This window comes from Somniosus microcephalus, chromosome 12 (genome assembly GCF_052327205.1).
Source record: "Somniosus microcephalus isolate GS21.2 chromosome 12, FLI_Smic_1.0, whole genome shotgun sequence".
NCBI classification, from domain to species: Eukaryota; Metazoa; Chordata; class Chondrichthyes; order Squaliformes; family Somniosidae; genus Somniosus; species Somniosus microcephalus.
In genome coordinates this window covers 201,781,936-201,797,458 of record NC_140998.1, presented here as the reverse complement: position 1 = coordinate 201,797,458, position 15,523 = coordinate 201,781,936, and the positions used below count along the sequence as shown (strand labels likewise).

Sequence of the window (15,523 nt, the reverse complement as noted above, 5' to 3'; positions counted from 1 at the left end):
GTCCAAATCATACTGGAGTTTCTCTGCATCCTCCTCACAGCACACACGCCCACCCAGTTTGTTCATTAGTTTTAGCAGAATATACTTTTCCTGCACTGTGTTGAACACCATTTTAAATGTTTCCCATTATCATTCTACATCGTTGTTTGCCAATATTTTTGCCCATTTTATCTTCCCAAGTTCTATTCTGAGCCCCTCAAAATCAGCTTTTCTTCAATCTATTAACTTGTTTTTTGTCATTCTTATATCCTTCTCTATTGTCATCTTAAAGCATATTATATTACAGTCGCTGTTGCCTATATGTTCCCCTACTTTTACTTCTCTTATCTGCTCTGGCATATTCCCCATAACTAGATCCAATAGTGAATCTGCCTTTGTTAGGCTTTTTACATATTGGGTTAGAAAGGAGTTCTGTAGACATTGTCGGAACTCCATTCCCTTATCCCCTTTAGGGGGTAGAGAGAAAGCAGGGAATTATAGACCAGTAAGCCTTACATCGGTTGTGGGCAAAATGCTAGAGTCCATTATTAAGGATAAAATAGCGGAGCACTTGACAAATGGGGAAAGGATCGGACAGAGTCAACATGGATTTACAAAGGGTAAATCGTGTTTGACTAATCTGCTGGAATTTTTTGAGGAAGTAACTGGTAAAATAGATGGGGGAGAGCCAGTGGATGTGGTGTACCTTGACTTCCAGAAAGCCTTCGATAAGGTTCCACACAAAAGATTATCATGCAAAATTAAGGCTCATGGGATTGGGGGCAAAGTATTAACGTGGATAGAGAACTGGCTGGCGGATAGAAAACAGAGAGTTGGAATAAACGGCTCGTTTTCGGAGTGGCAGGCAGTGACCAGCGGGGTGCCGCAAGGATCTGTCCTGGGACCCCAGCTGTTCACAATATATATAAATGATCTGGATCAGGGAATTGGATGCAATATTTCCAAATTCGCTGACGACACTAAACTAGGAGGAGGGGTGGGCTCTGATGAGGATGTCAGGAGGCTACAGTGCGATTTGGACAGGTTGGGGGAATGGGCAGATACGTGGCAGATGCACTATAATGTGGATAAATGCGAGGTTATCCACTTTGGGGGTAAAAACAGGAGGGTAGATTATTATCTAAATGGCAATAGATTGGGAGATGGGGAAGTGCAGAGGGACCTGGGTGTTCTTGTGCACCAGTCACTGAAGGAGAGCATGCAGGTGCAACAGGCGATCAAGAAGGCAAATGGTATGTTGGCCTTCATATCAAGGGGGTTCGAGTATAGGAATAGGGATACCTTACTACAGCTGTACAAGGTGCTGGTGAGACCGCATCTGGAGTATTGTGTACAGTTTTGGTCGCCCCATCTGCGGAAGGATGTTCTTGCCATGGAAAGAGTGCAACGGCGATTCACCAGGCTGATACCTGGAATGGCGGGAATGACCTACGAAGAGAGATTAAATAGTTTGGGCTTGTACTCACTGGAGTTTAGAAGATTGAGAGGGGATCTCATCGAAACATATAAAATTATGGCAGGCCTGGACAGGCTGAATTCAGAGAGAATGTTTCCAATGGCCGGGGAGCACAGAACCAGGGGCCACAGTCTAAAAATAGCGGGCAAATCATTTAAAACAGAGATGAGGAAGAATTTCTTCACTCAAAGAGTGGTGAGCCTGTGGAATTCCCTGCCACAGAGGGCTGTGAAGGCTAATTCAATAAATATTTTCAAGAGAGAATTGGATATATTTCTGAAGGCTAAGGGGATTAAGGGTTACGGAGAAAAGGCGGGGACGGGGTACTGAACTGGTAAGATCAGCTATGATCTCAGACGAAGATCAGCCATGATCTCATTGAATGGCGGAGCAGGCTCGAAGGGCCGAATGGCCTACTCCTGTTCCTATCTCTATGTTTCTATGTTTCTATGTTTACCTACCTCTTCTGTCCAATTAATATTGGGGTAGTTGAAATCCCCCATGATGATTATTCTATTTTTTTACTCTCTAAATTTTCTGTATAGTTCTTCCTCCACCTCCCTTCCACTATTAGGTGGTCTGTAGGTTATGCTTATTGGTGTGATTGATCCTTTATTATCTTTCATCTCTATCCATATGGATTCTATTCTTGTCCTACTGATATCTACCTACCTTTTTTCTACTGCCATTATGTTATCCCTAATAAGTACAGCTACTCCACCTCCCCTTTTCCCCTCTCTATCTTTTCTAAATATGTTATACCTTGCAATGTTTAATTCCCAGTCCTGATTTTTCTGTAGCTATGGGCGCAATTTTCCCAATGGAGGTGGGTTATAGGCAGGTTTCGGTTTGGGTGGGTTCCAAACCCGCCTCCACTGAGAGGTGGGAAAAATTTGCGATTTTCTCCGAATTGGTCAATTGATTTCAGAGGTGTGGGTTCCCCTGGGCCAATTAATGTTTTGGGATTGAAACTCTCCTCTGCTGACGTCACTTATCCAGCTTCATTTAAGGGCTGCTTGCTGCCTTGGCTCATTCCACTGGTTTTTGGTCAATGCTACACCACCTCCAAGCTGTTATCTCCTTGAAGAATGGCCAGCTCCAAGGCAAGGGCCTCCTAGAGGTTCTTGGATGAGGTACTGGGTATGCTGCTTGAAGGGGTGAGAGCTAGCAGGGAGGTGCTCTTCCCCTCATCTGGGAGGAAGAGGCCACCCAAAGAAACCAAGGGTGTGTGGGTTCAGCTGGCAAGGGATATAACCTCCTGAAATGTGTGCAGATTGGGTGGTTGTTTCTGTTTATTGATGAAATGCCATCCCTGTGGGAATGTATTAAAATTATGTGATGGCAAAGTGTTGGCGTGATGGCATCTGTTATTTTGGCTTAGGCAGCTCCACGACACTTGCGTGGTCAGGTTGGTGGTCAGAGTGAAAGGAGGCCTAGAGTCATGTCCATTGTCTATCATGTGTTAAGGAGCCAAGCACATGTGCCACAATGGGCAGCCTATGCAAATCTGGCCAGGATGAGTGCATTCCTTGCATGACATGCTTCCATGCACTGGCACCTTCAGCCCTGTGCAGCATCAGGTGGGGGGGCAGGAGGTTGGGGCTTCTGCTGCTGCTGTGGCTGCTCCTCATCCGAATCTGAGGTCCATGGTGAAAGGAAATAAATGGTTCCCATGCTGCTGGCAGATACCGCCGTTAGGGAAGCGCTCATTCCAAGCGGGGAGAGGGTCTTCCAAGGAGGTCCCATAGTTGAGAGATAGAAGCTGCAGCACCTCCGACTTCGGTAGGCCTGCTAAAAGTGCTGAAAGACCTTTGGAACAAAAGTTCTGCTACCTGCAACTGCTCCCTGATGAAAGCTCTGTTTTAATGGTGGAGCTGCAGCTGTGAGGAGGCCACCCGCTTGTCAACCCACCAGGATTAGCTGGCGTGGTTTAGAAGGGTCATGCAACACGTTGAAAATGTGGTAAAATAACGAAGGCCTGTCAAAATAGGATTATAGAGGCACTTAACTAGTATTTACGGGTTTAACTACTTCTCCCGACTGGAGGCAGGATCGAATCACACCCATCAAACCCGCCTCCGGCTAAATTGCGTGGAGGTGGGTTCCAAACCCGCCCTCAGTTTTTGCCATTTTTGCCAACTGTCCCGCCTCCAAACCCACCTCCTCGCCCCCATGTCTCAGTAATCCCTACTATATCTGGTTCCTCCCAACGCATGATTGCCTCCAGCTCCCCTGTTTTATTACGGACACTGTGCATTGCTGTACAGACAGTTTAACTAATTTTTAATAGGATTTTCTCTCACTTTATATTTAACCATCTTTTTAGACTCCTGTTCTATAACTCTATTTGCTCCCTTGCTGTCAATGTCCTCCCTTACTTTATTCTTTCCTATGCTCACTTTTCTTGTTTTGTTTATATTTAGGCTGCTTATGTTTCTTGTAGATCCCTCCCCCCTTCTGACTAGTTTAAAGCCTTTGCCACCTCCCTATTTACCCTTTCCACTAGGACACGGGTCCCATCCCGGTTCAGGTGGTGCCTGTTCCATCAGTACAGCTCCTTCCTGTCCCAGAACTGGTGCCAGTGCCCCATGAAAAGGAACTCCTCTTTCCCACACCAGCCCTTTAGCCACGTGTTAATTCTCCTGATCTGTCTACTTCTATGCCAATTTGCACGTGGCTCTGGCAATAACCCAGAGATTATTACCCTCGAGGTACTGCTTTTTAATTTAGAGCCTATCTCCTGAAACTCTTTCAGCAGGACCTCCTCCCTGTTCCCATCTATGTTGTTTGTTCCAACATGGACCATGACAACTGGATTTAGCCCCTCCCTTTCCAAGTTTTTCTCCAGCTGCCATGAGATATCCCTTACCCTGTCACCGGGTAGGTAGCACACCCTTCGGGATTCACGTTCATGGCTGCAAAGGACACTATCTATCCCCCTAATTATATAGCCCCCTATCACCACCATATTTCTATTCTGCTCTCCCCTGCCCCCTTGGATAGCCTTCTGAGCCATGGTGCCTTTGTCTGCATTGTGGCTGTCCTCCCTGCAGTCTTTCTCCTTGTCCTCACTGGTAGCGAGTACCTGTTGGACAGGACCAGTGTCTGCAGGACCTCCTTCTCAACCTCTTGTAATTCCCTGCTACCCAGCTCCCAAACAGTCAATTCAATTCAATTCAATTCAAATCGCTTTATTGGCATGATAAGTTACATCTTATGTTGCCAAAGCATCAAAATACATTTATGGTTTAGCACATAAACGCAGTTCTATTCATACAGTGTATAAACAGGTATATCCCTGAGTGTATAAATATACATTCGCATTGTTTATATATATTCTTTTCTTAGTTTACTGGTTGTCCCTCTGTTCATGGCAAGCTGTAACATAGTGTGCCGCCAGTGTTATACAGCTTCTCTCCTCTCCCAGTAGGAATGGGAGTTTTTGGTTGTCATTCAGATTTCTGAAATCAGGGCATATTTGTGAGAATTTTTGGTAGAAATTCTCCCTGATGCCCTGATATTTTCCACAAGCTGTGAGGAAGTGCATCTCTGTCTCCACCACTCCCTGACTGCAGTGAGAGCATATCCTGTCCTCTCTTGGCAGCCTGGTCTGCCTGTGTCTGCCTTTTTCGATCGCTAGGCTATGTTCGCTAAGTCTGTACCTTGTCAAGGTTCTTCTCAGTTTGTTATCCTTTACCATGGTCAGGTAATCAGCTATGTTGTATTGCCTGTTTAGGGCCAAGTAGCAATTGAGTTTGCTTTGGGTTTTTGTTGTTTCTGCCCAATATGTCAGATATTTTTCCTTTTGCTTAGCGACGATTGTGTTGGGTCGAATTCTTTGTGTTACCCTGTCACTGTCCTGGGGCTGGTTATTGTTAGTATTGTTAGTAGTTACTTCACTGAGTCCCAGGACTAGTTGACTGAGGGTATTCTTCTTTATGGTCAGCTCTTGGCATTTCAGGGCGTCGTAGTGATAGCATTGGGGATTGCTCATTTGTAGGTGATTCCAAAATTTGGTGGCTCTTTTTTGGATAGTGATTATTAATGGATATTGGCCTAGTTCCGCCCTGCATGCATTGTTTACTGTTTTCCTTTGAGTCCGGAGGATACTTTTACAGAATTCTGCATGTAGGATCTCAATTGGGTGTTTGTCCCATTTTGCAAATTCTTGTTGAGTTAGCGGTCCCCATACCTCACTGCCATAGAGTGCAATTGGTTCAATTACTGATTTGAAAATTTTGAGCCAAATGCTAATTGGGATTTCTATTTGGATTGATTTTTTGATGGCATAGAAAGCCCTTCTTGCTTTCTCTTTCAGTTCATTCACAGCCAGTTTGAAGTTTCCCGTAGAACTGATTTTTAAGCCCAAGTATGTGTAGTTAGTGGTTTGTTCAATTTTGGTTGTTCCTACTGTGAAATTTATTTTGGGTCCCTGATGTTTGGATCTTTGCTGGAACACAAGGACTTTGGTTTTTTGGGGATTTATTGTCAGGGCCCAAGTCTGGCAGTACGACTCCAGCAGGTCCAGGTTTTGCTGTAGCCCCTCTTTAGTAGGTGACAGCAGAACCAGGTCGTCTGCATAGAGGAGGAATTTAACCTTGGATTCATATAGGGTGAGGCCGGGTGCTGTAGATTGTTCAAGTAGTTTTGCCAATCCATTTATGTAAATATTAAAGAGTGTCGGTGAGATTGGCGAGCCCTGCGTCACCCCCCGCCCCTGTGGGAAGTATTTTGTTTGTTTGTCTCCAATTTTAACTGCACATTTGTTGTTTGTATACATTGATTTAATTACATCATATGTTTTCCCTCCTACCCCACTTTCGATAAGTTTCAGGAATAAACCGTCATGCCAGATGGAGTCGAAAGCCTTCTGGAAATCTACAAAGCATGCGTAGATTTTGCTTTTGTTATGGTGAACGTGTTTGTCAATTAGGGTCTGTAGGGTGAAGATATGATCGGATGTTCTATAGTTTGGCAGGAATCCAATTTGGCTTTTACTCAAGACATTGTGCTCCTCAAGGAAGTTTATAAGTCTTTTGTTTATGATGCTACAGAATACCTTCCCCAGGTTACTGTTTACACAGATGCCTCGATAGTTGTTTGGGTCGATTTTGTCCCCACTTTTGTATATGGGCGTTATGAGTCCTTTGTTCCAGATATCAGGGAAATAACCGACACTCAGAACCAAGTTGAAGAGTTTTAGGATAGCCAGTTTCATTTTGTTGTCTGTGTGTTTAATCATCTCGTTTAGTATGCCGTCTGTCCCGCAGGCTTTTCCTGGTCGCAGGTCCTTGAGTTTTTCAAGAAGTTCTTTTTCTGTTATTATGGCGTCCAGCGGGTTTTGGTTATCTTTTATGGCCATTTCTAGCTTTTCCAGTTTTTTGCATATTTGGTGTTGCTCTGGTCTTAGTGTGTTTTTCTGGTATAATTTTTCAAAGTGGTTTACCCATGTGTCCCCATTTTGAATGGCCAAATCATCGTGTTGTTTTTTGTGTAGTGTTTTCAAGTTTTCCCAGAAACAATTGGAATCAATGGATTCCTCCATGGAGCTGAGTGTATTCTTAATATATTGCTCTTTTTTGGTTCTGAGTGTGTTTCTGTATTGTGTTAGTGTCTGACAATAAGTAAGGCGTAGTTCCTCGTTTTCTGGATGTCTGTGTTTTTGGTTTGATATTTTTCTAAGTTTTTTCCTCATGTTATGGCAATCTCGGTCAAACCATTTTTCATAGTTTTTTGTTTTGGGTTTGTTCTTGCGAGCTTTCAAGTTTGCATTTGTTGCCAAATTATCAAAAATATTGTTTAGTTTACTAACTGCCCGGTTTACGCCTTCTTTATTGTGAGTGTATATGTTATCCAGAAAGGTGTCTAAGAGAGCTTGAGTTGATGCATTGCTAATTGTTTTCTGGTATTTTTCCGTGTCGTTTTTGGCCCATCTGTACGATTTTTTGGTGTTGTACAGTTTACTGGGTTGTGTTTCTATGTTGTTTGTTTCTGTCTTTTTGAGGAACATAGTAATTTGACTGTGATCTGACAGTGTTGTTTGTGGTTTGACTGTGAATGCTCTGAAAGAGGATGGGTCTAAGTCTGTAATCATATAGTCTACTGTGCTGCAGCCAAGAGGTGAGCAATAGGTCGATCTTCCTAGGAGGTCTCCTATGAACCTACCATTGACAATGTACAGACCCAGGTTTCGACAGAGCTGTAGTAGCTGTTTTCCGTTGGTATTTGACTGCTTGTCGCAGTTATGCCTGTATGGAAGGGAAGGGATGTCAAAGTGGTTATTCCCGAAAATGTAATTGTTTCCCTGATTATTGGTGAAGTCTGGTTCTTCGCCCGTTCTTGAATTGAGGTCCCCACAGATCAACACGTTCCCCTGGGCCTGGTATTGGATAATTTCCCCCTCCATGTTGGAGAAGGTGTCCTCTTTAAAGTACGGGGAATCGATTGGAGGGATATAAAGTGTGCAAATGTAAACATCTTGGGTGTTTGAGATAATCTCCCTCTCAAGTTTGAGCCACATATGGTTTTCGCCCTTTTTTATAAATTTGATGTAATTCTTAAGTTCTGTTTTAAACCAGATCAGTATGCCTCCGGAGTCTCTGCCTTGGGTTACACTTGGTAATTTATTGGAGGGGACCACCAGCTCAGTGTACCCTTGGGGACAGCCAGTGTGTCCTTTTCCTTTATACCAAGTTTCCTGTAAAATGATAATATCTAGGTCTTTAGTTTCATCTATGAACTCTGGGGTCCTACTTTTCACTTCTCGCAGTGAAGAGCGTAGACCTTGGATATTCCAGGTCGAAATATATAAGGATTTCATGTTAAGTTTGATCTTTTACTATGATAGGTTAAAGAGTGGTACGTGTTTGTCGTGTCTAAGTGTGGGAAAAAAAAGATCACATCAGTTGTCTACAAAAGTTAATACAATTTGGTTACAGTTCTTTCTATTAATTAGTCCTTGATCCATAAGGCGGAAGTAGATGCTGCTGCACATCTGCTTATTGTCTCTTAATGGATTGTTTCTGTCTGAGGTATTGCGTACTTCCTGTGCATCTCTCCCTCTGTCTGGCTGGGAGCAGTCCTATTCCCCTGTGGGACAGGAGTGGTGCAGGTCTGATATTGTTGTTTTGCATGGGGATCCTCTCTGGTCTCGGTTGGTGTGTTGGTGGTCCTTGTAGTGTTCCTGATATGTACCCCGCTGATCTCTGGTGGTCGGGGGGGGGTCCTCTTGGAGTCTGGGTATGGACCCGGTTAAAAGCGACGTCCTTCAGGGCTTTAGCAAAGATCGATATTCTTTGCCTTTGGATGTGGACGTGGTCGTAAAGACATTCCTCATCGAGGGTGGGGTGTCGGGCCAGGTGTACGTTGTGGTTTGATTCGCAGTCTCTTGCTATGCTGGCATTTATCTCATGAATTGTGTTGTTGTTGAAGTCTGTTCTCGGCAATATTGTGGAAACAGTGATTCTAGTGTTTGGAAATGTACTGCTTGCTTTCCTAATCATTGCTCTGAGCGATGTTGCTACTTCTTTCTGTTGGGTCTTTAGGTCATTTGTGCCCGTGTGTATTATTATGTGTTGGGGGGAGCCTAATCTGGCTTTGGTCAGCCATCCCATGGCTCTGTTTGTTGTTGGGTTCAGTCACACCCTCCCCTTCCTGAACCTGTGCTTTCCGCTGGGGTGTGACTGTATTCTGGATAAAACTGTCCATAAATTCCTCCCCCTCCGTTATGTGTGGGAGTGTCTCCAACTCGCACTCCAGCTCAATGACTCTGAGCCGAAGAGGTTTGAGATGGAGACGTGTTTGCTCGGGAAAGTCTCGCCGTCCACAAACTCCCAGATACTGCAGTCCAGACACACAACCTGCCCTGCCATATCTTAGACTAGCCTTATTTCATTTATTTAATTAGTTAAAGTATTTATTCAATTATTATTTATAGTTATATTAAATAGTTTAACTAGTTAAGCTATAAATTTAATAGTTATAGTTTCCCACACCTCGTTTAAACCACTATCCTAGGTTAAAGATAAAAAAAACCTTAATACTCACCAACCAATCACCTACCTGCTGTCCTGTGATGTCACTCTTCATTATTTTTGTGGGAAATTGTCGACGGTTCGGCCGTTCCTGGTGTCTTCAATCAGGTTGGCGCTGTTTCCCCCACTGTTTTATGCTCCGCCACTCCTGGTGTCGCCAATCCGGTTGGCGCTGTTTCCCCCACTGTTTTATGCTCCGCCACTCCTGGTGTCGCCAATCCGGTTGGCGCTGTTTCCCCCACTGTTTTATGCTCCGCCACTCCTGGTGTCTCCAATCCGGTCGGCGCTGTTTCCCCTGCTGTTTTATGCTCCGCCGCTCCTGGTGTCTCCAATAACAGTGCCTACACTTCAAAAGTACTTCATTGGTTGTGAGTTGTGACAGGACGGCTTAAGGATGCAAGTTATTTATTTAAAACAAATAGAAGTTATTTTTTAACACAATGAACTTTAATTGAATAATTATTGCTGGAGGATTCATTACAAATGAAGGTTAAGTGGATTAGCTCAGTAAATGTGGTAATGCCATGCATGACAAATCTTTCTAAACGCAAATCTTACTTCACAGGACACAATAGCCAATCTCAATACAAGTTTCAGATCAGTTCCCAATTATATGTCATTTGGTGTTAATTTCTTCCACCAACTATTTGTAGCAAATATTTTAACTTTATAATGAGTCAGAAGCAATAAGTTTAAAAGACACAAATTTGGGAACAGCAGTGGTATGAGCAGTTATCTCTTGACCAGCAGCTTCACAAATCTAAACGGCAAGTGCAACTAATGAGGGCCCACTTGAAGGGTTAGTCTTGTAAAACCCTATGAAAAATTCATTACAAACAATAATCAACTTTTCTATCCTCTATTTTTCAAATCAATATTTTTGTTTAAACAAGGGCTATTGATTACATTATCGATTGAAATGGCTTGCAGGTGTTGCAGAATATGGCAGTGTGTGAGTGCTGAGTGTTATGGCTAAAATGACACGATCGCTCCTGCTCTGTACCTGTTCGTCAAGTGTACTGTTGAAATAAAGCATAGAGTATGTGGAAAACTATGCGATTGTGGTAGAAATTGGTTTATTATTGCACCTGTTTCCTAGGTACAATTTTTCAGCGCTATGCCCTGTGCCCCAAGGATGCCTGAAAATTGTCTGATGCCATATTGGCCTCAGATGATTTTCAGGCATCCATGACGACCACCTGACACAGGAGTTGGGCCCCTTCCACGTGCTAATGAAGGGCCGAATGCCTGTTTTCGGACCCCTCTGTGAAATTGGGCTACTCCTGAGTAGAGCAAGCATTGAGTCTGCTTTGCTGAGGTTTTCGTGGTATGGATGGCGTCTAGGACTCGACCACCGCCAAAAAGGTAAGCTTTCATTTTTTTAAATTCATGTGGAGCCAACAGGAGCAGGATTGATCCTCCTGGCTCCACAGCACTCCTGACGGCCATGATTGGTCCCCCTCCCGATGACACCCCCCCCCCTCACAGTTCGGGCATGCGTTGCATAAGAACATGAGAACATAACAAATCGGAGCAGGAGTCAGCCATTTGGCCCTTCAAGCCTGCTCCGTCAATCAATAAGATCATGGCTGATCTTCTACCTCATCTCCACTTTCCTGCACTATCCCCATATCCCTTGATTCCCTTACTATTCAAAAATCTATCGATCTCTGTCTTGAATATACTCAACGACTGAGCCTTCACAGCCCTCTGGGGTAGAGAATTCCAAAGATTCACCACCCTCTGAGTGAAGAAATTTCTCCTCATCTCAGTCCTAAATGGCCGACCCCTTATTCTGAGACTGTGACCCCTGGTTCTAGACTCCCCAGCCAGGGGAAACATCATCCCTGCATCTATCCTGTCAAGCCCGGTAAGAATATTGTATGTTTCAATTGGATCACCTCTCATTCTTCTAAACTCTGGAGAACATAGGCCTAGTCTACTCAATTTGTCCTCCTAGGACAATTCCCCCATCCCAGGAACCTGTCTGGTGAACCTTTGTTGCACTCCCTCTATGGCAAGTATATCCTTCCTCAGGTAAGGAGACTGCAGCATCACCTAAAACTGGTCACCGACAAATTTCTACCCCAATAAATCCAAGTCTCATCATACTATGGTGTCTAATACACTTTAATAAGATCATCCTGCAGTCGCAATCATTGGTTCTAGTTATTCCATGTCATACAGCTTTAAAGTCTTAAAATGTATAAATCTCAAGAAAAGTCTAGTTTCTGTAAAAGAGAAAATAAACATATTTCCTTGTACTTTTTCCCTTTTTGGCTGAGAGGTAGGTTAACCTGAAGTGTGTTCCTGTGAATTATCAATGATCGTCTTTAGTCAACTGAGGGCTCATTTTTTCCAGAAGACCCAAATCAGCATCTGAGAATCTTATCCATCAGGAGCTTTCTATTGCAACTATAAGTTCAGAAGTAGATTAGACTCGGGTCTTTCAGTTAGATGATGCTGTAGTGTTGCAGCTATCTGGTCTCTGCAATATTTGAGTAACAGCACCACAGCACTTGTCATTCTCGAGACTTATTTATTACCGTATAAAATGTGCAATCGATACATTGTTCTAATTGTGTTATAATCATTATTTTGTTTTATTTCAGCCAAGAAACCCAGATGTTGTTTATGCCCAACCTAAAATTTTGCAACAAGGTGCAAAGGCCTCAAATGCAACAGCTGTCGACAATAAGACTGATTATGCTGAACTGAAGTTCAGATGATTTTATTTTAAAAAAGGACTGGATATAATTTTAATTGAAAACAATTCTCTAAATGTAACATGGATGCATGTTGTATCTTTACTTCTCAAGCTTCTCAAAAACAAAACAAGGTTGAAAAACTTCTGAAACAGAATAGGAAGACATTCATTTAATTTTGTAATTAAATGATTCTTAAATTACATTAAATATAATCACTCCAGTGCAACATTGCATCAAATAATGAGGCCAATTAGATCGGGTTGACATAATAGAGAAAAAGGGGACAGACAGTGGTAGTTCATTCACTCCTAGCCAATGAATCAATTCTTCCCTGCCAAAATGCTAGGTCTGTTAGATTAAGCATTGGTATAGTGTGCTCTTAGTCTCCTACTAATAACATACTGCCAGACTTGCAACATGCTCTACCCAGGAGAGTCTCATAGTAAATGGTAGCTACAATAGTAGAGCAAGTAATTAAACCTGGCATTGCTGATGGATGTACCTCTTCTTCATTGACTACCAGCTCTTCCCCAGACTTGTCCCAAACTTCCTTTATGCAGGTGGGCCAAACGCAAGAGACCAATTTCATAGAATCATAGAATGGTTACAGCATGGAAGAAGGCCATTCGGCCCGTCGAGCTCTATAACTTTTTTAATGCATCAGATGCATTGAGAAGGTGAGGCTTGTTTGTTACTATGTTTCTTTTGAGGGGGGGCAAGAAAATCAAAGATGCCCAACATGTTTAGCTATTGAACGCCGCTATGCATAAATACAATTGGCATTTTCCTGGTTGCCTTCTCCTTTTTCCCCATCACATGTGATGGAGATGTGTGAGTGAGCTTTCTTAAACACAATCTCTAGTTCTTTTTTTCCCAGTTTTCCTTAGGCTCGCAATTTTCTGATATTGCTCCTGTTTTGCAAGGAATGTTATGAAGGGCTCATAAGCAGGAGTTCCGATACTGTGTTGCAATTGGTGTTTGCTGAGATGTATCTGTTTCTGATGCATTGTTATACTCAATGCTGCAACACTATTTCTATCTACCCTGTTGCATTGCCTGGGCAAACTGAGGGTGTGTAGTTTAATCTTCTTGGTTGGAAATGATTCTTATCAACACAGTAAAGACGCATCATCCTCTACCTAATATATCAGCTAGTCTGTGAAAGGGGGAACTTTATCATTTTCACTATAAATATAAGTCTTTGGAACAGTCAATATAAATTCTGCCCCAGATTTTCCAAAGTTAATGTTTTGAAGAACAAAAATCTCACTTGGAATAATTATAGTAGCATACAAAATAAAATATCTGAAAGAAAACACGTGATTTAAACAAGTATTAAATAACTATGATATTTAACTGTCTACGATAGTTTAATAAAATGCATTTATATAAATATATTTAAGGCAGCGTGAAATATAATCTGTACTATTAATCTGTGCAACAGATGTTATATATGTTAGCTAGAAGCAGTGGCTAGCCCTAGTTCCAGACATACAATCATTTACATATGAAAGAGTTCTAATAACTAGCTCTCTGTTTTCTGGCAATTGGCATATTTTGCTCGTGAAGCCTCATTCATTCTTCCTGCCACTCCTCAACCCCAATTTATTTTCATCCCACTCATTCTATGGCACACACTTGTACCCTGTCCAAGGGTGCTGGGAAACAATCTCATCCACTCTGTGGCTGGCCACAAGGAGACATGCATAATGTAGACCAGGATGACGTCCATCATGGTGCAACTTCAGACCCATAGACATGCAATGACAGGACTGTACTGATTTACATCTAATTAATTAAAAACAGGAGAGTTCCTGAGCAAGTCTCTTCACAAGATCTCAACATCTATTTACAAGACCTGACAACACCTGCACTTGTTTATAAATTGTATTAGTCAAAAGAATACTTCAAAATGGTGCCACATTTTCCACAATTAAATCATTATAAATTGCTGACATGCCAAATAGTTCCAATTATAGTTTGCCAAGGTTTAGTAATAAATATAAAACTGTGGATTAGAACATATCCAAAAAAAGTCTGCACATTCAAAATTCTGCTTACTGTTAGCACTTTGAGTACACACTGTATATGAAAATGAACATGTACACGTACAACTGTATACATGGGAAAGATTCCACTTCTACAGAGTGGTCTACCTCAACTTCCTATTCTGTATTGAATAATGAATATATAAGCATAACCCCAAATTAAAAAATATATTTTCTAAGAATCAAATTGCTATTCTAATTAACTTAACTCTAGAAGTAAAGGGAATTAAGAGTTATGGGGAGCGGGCAGGAATTTGGACATGAGCCTAGGTTCAGATCAGTCATGGCCCTGTGGGTAGCGGAGCGGGCCCAGGGGCCGTGTAGCCTGATCCTGCTCCTATTTCGTGTGTCTAATTCTGTTAGATTCAGGAGATGGTTCTGTGATAGGGGATTGGCGGTTAGGATCAGATCAGCCATGATCTTATTGAATGGCGGAGCAGGCTCGAGGGGCCGATTGGCCTACTCCTCCTATTTCTTATGTTCTTATGTATGATATTTTGAATTATACGCGCCTCAATTTTTGTTCAACATGGTGCAAATGAACAAGTTCTTGTTTTAACTACTATCAAAGATGTAACAAATGCCCATCAATTGTAACTGAAAGAGACAGTCCAAATGTTCAAATGTGCTCAGTAATCCATGTATTATGGAAAATCTTTGTGTGTGCTACTTTGTCAGTTTTATTTTATAACTTCACAAACTGGCTTTCTCTTAATATCTCCACGTGGTGAAACAGCTGCGATTGCAAACTCTTTTGAGAAATTGCAGACTCAAACCCACATTCAATGTCTCAATGTCTTTGTGAACTGGAGCCCCAACACTGCATCATTAATATACTTATTTGTGTGTGTATATATATATATATATCCACCAGCTTGTACATATGGGCTTTGATTATAATGCTTTCCTGGAAACTATTTTACAATGCTACTTTAAAGTTCTATATTGATAAAATATGTTTTTTCTCCAACATATGAGTGAAGTAATAAAAAACTCTTCCTAACACACTGAAGCTGTAATAGTTTTTTTACAACAGTACTCAATTTCATGAACATATAGATCATTGGAAATCAGAAACAAAAACACAAAATGCTGGAAACACTCGGCAAGTCAGGCAGCATCTGTAGATAGAACAGATGTCTCTGTGGAATTGATTTTATTGTTGTACCTGCCCCTTTCAGCAGATACAGTATTTAATACACAGAAGCTGCACAGTACAGGAAACTCTTTTTTTATCCGGCACCAACGGGACCGGCGTGGTGCCGGTTGATCAAAAAG

The 15,523-nt window shown here is 42.2% G+C and overlaps 1 protein-coding gene across 2 annotated transcripts in view; it reads left to right on the top strand.

Moving 5' to 3' along the window:
- LOC147109895 (cell adhesion molecule CEACAM5-like) overlaps positions 1 to 15,250 on the top strand; it is a 129,688-nt gene extending 114,438 nt beyond the window's left edge. For both annotated transcript variants that reach the window (XM_086003922.1, XM_086003921.1), the window contains one exon: positions 12,102 to 15,250. In XM_086003922.1, the coding sequence (XP_085860048.1) occupies positions 12,102 to 12,218 (117 nt within the window). In that variant the 3' untranslated portion in view covers positions 12,219 to 15,250. The remainder of the gene's footprint in view (positions 1 to 12,101) is intronic.
- The last annotated feature ends 273 nt before the right edge of the window (positions 15,251 to 15,523 follow it).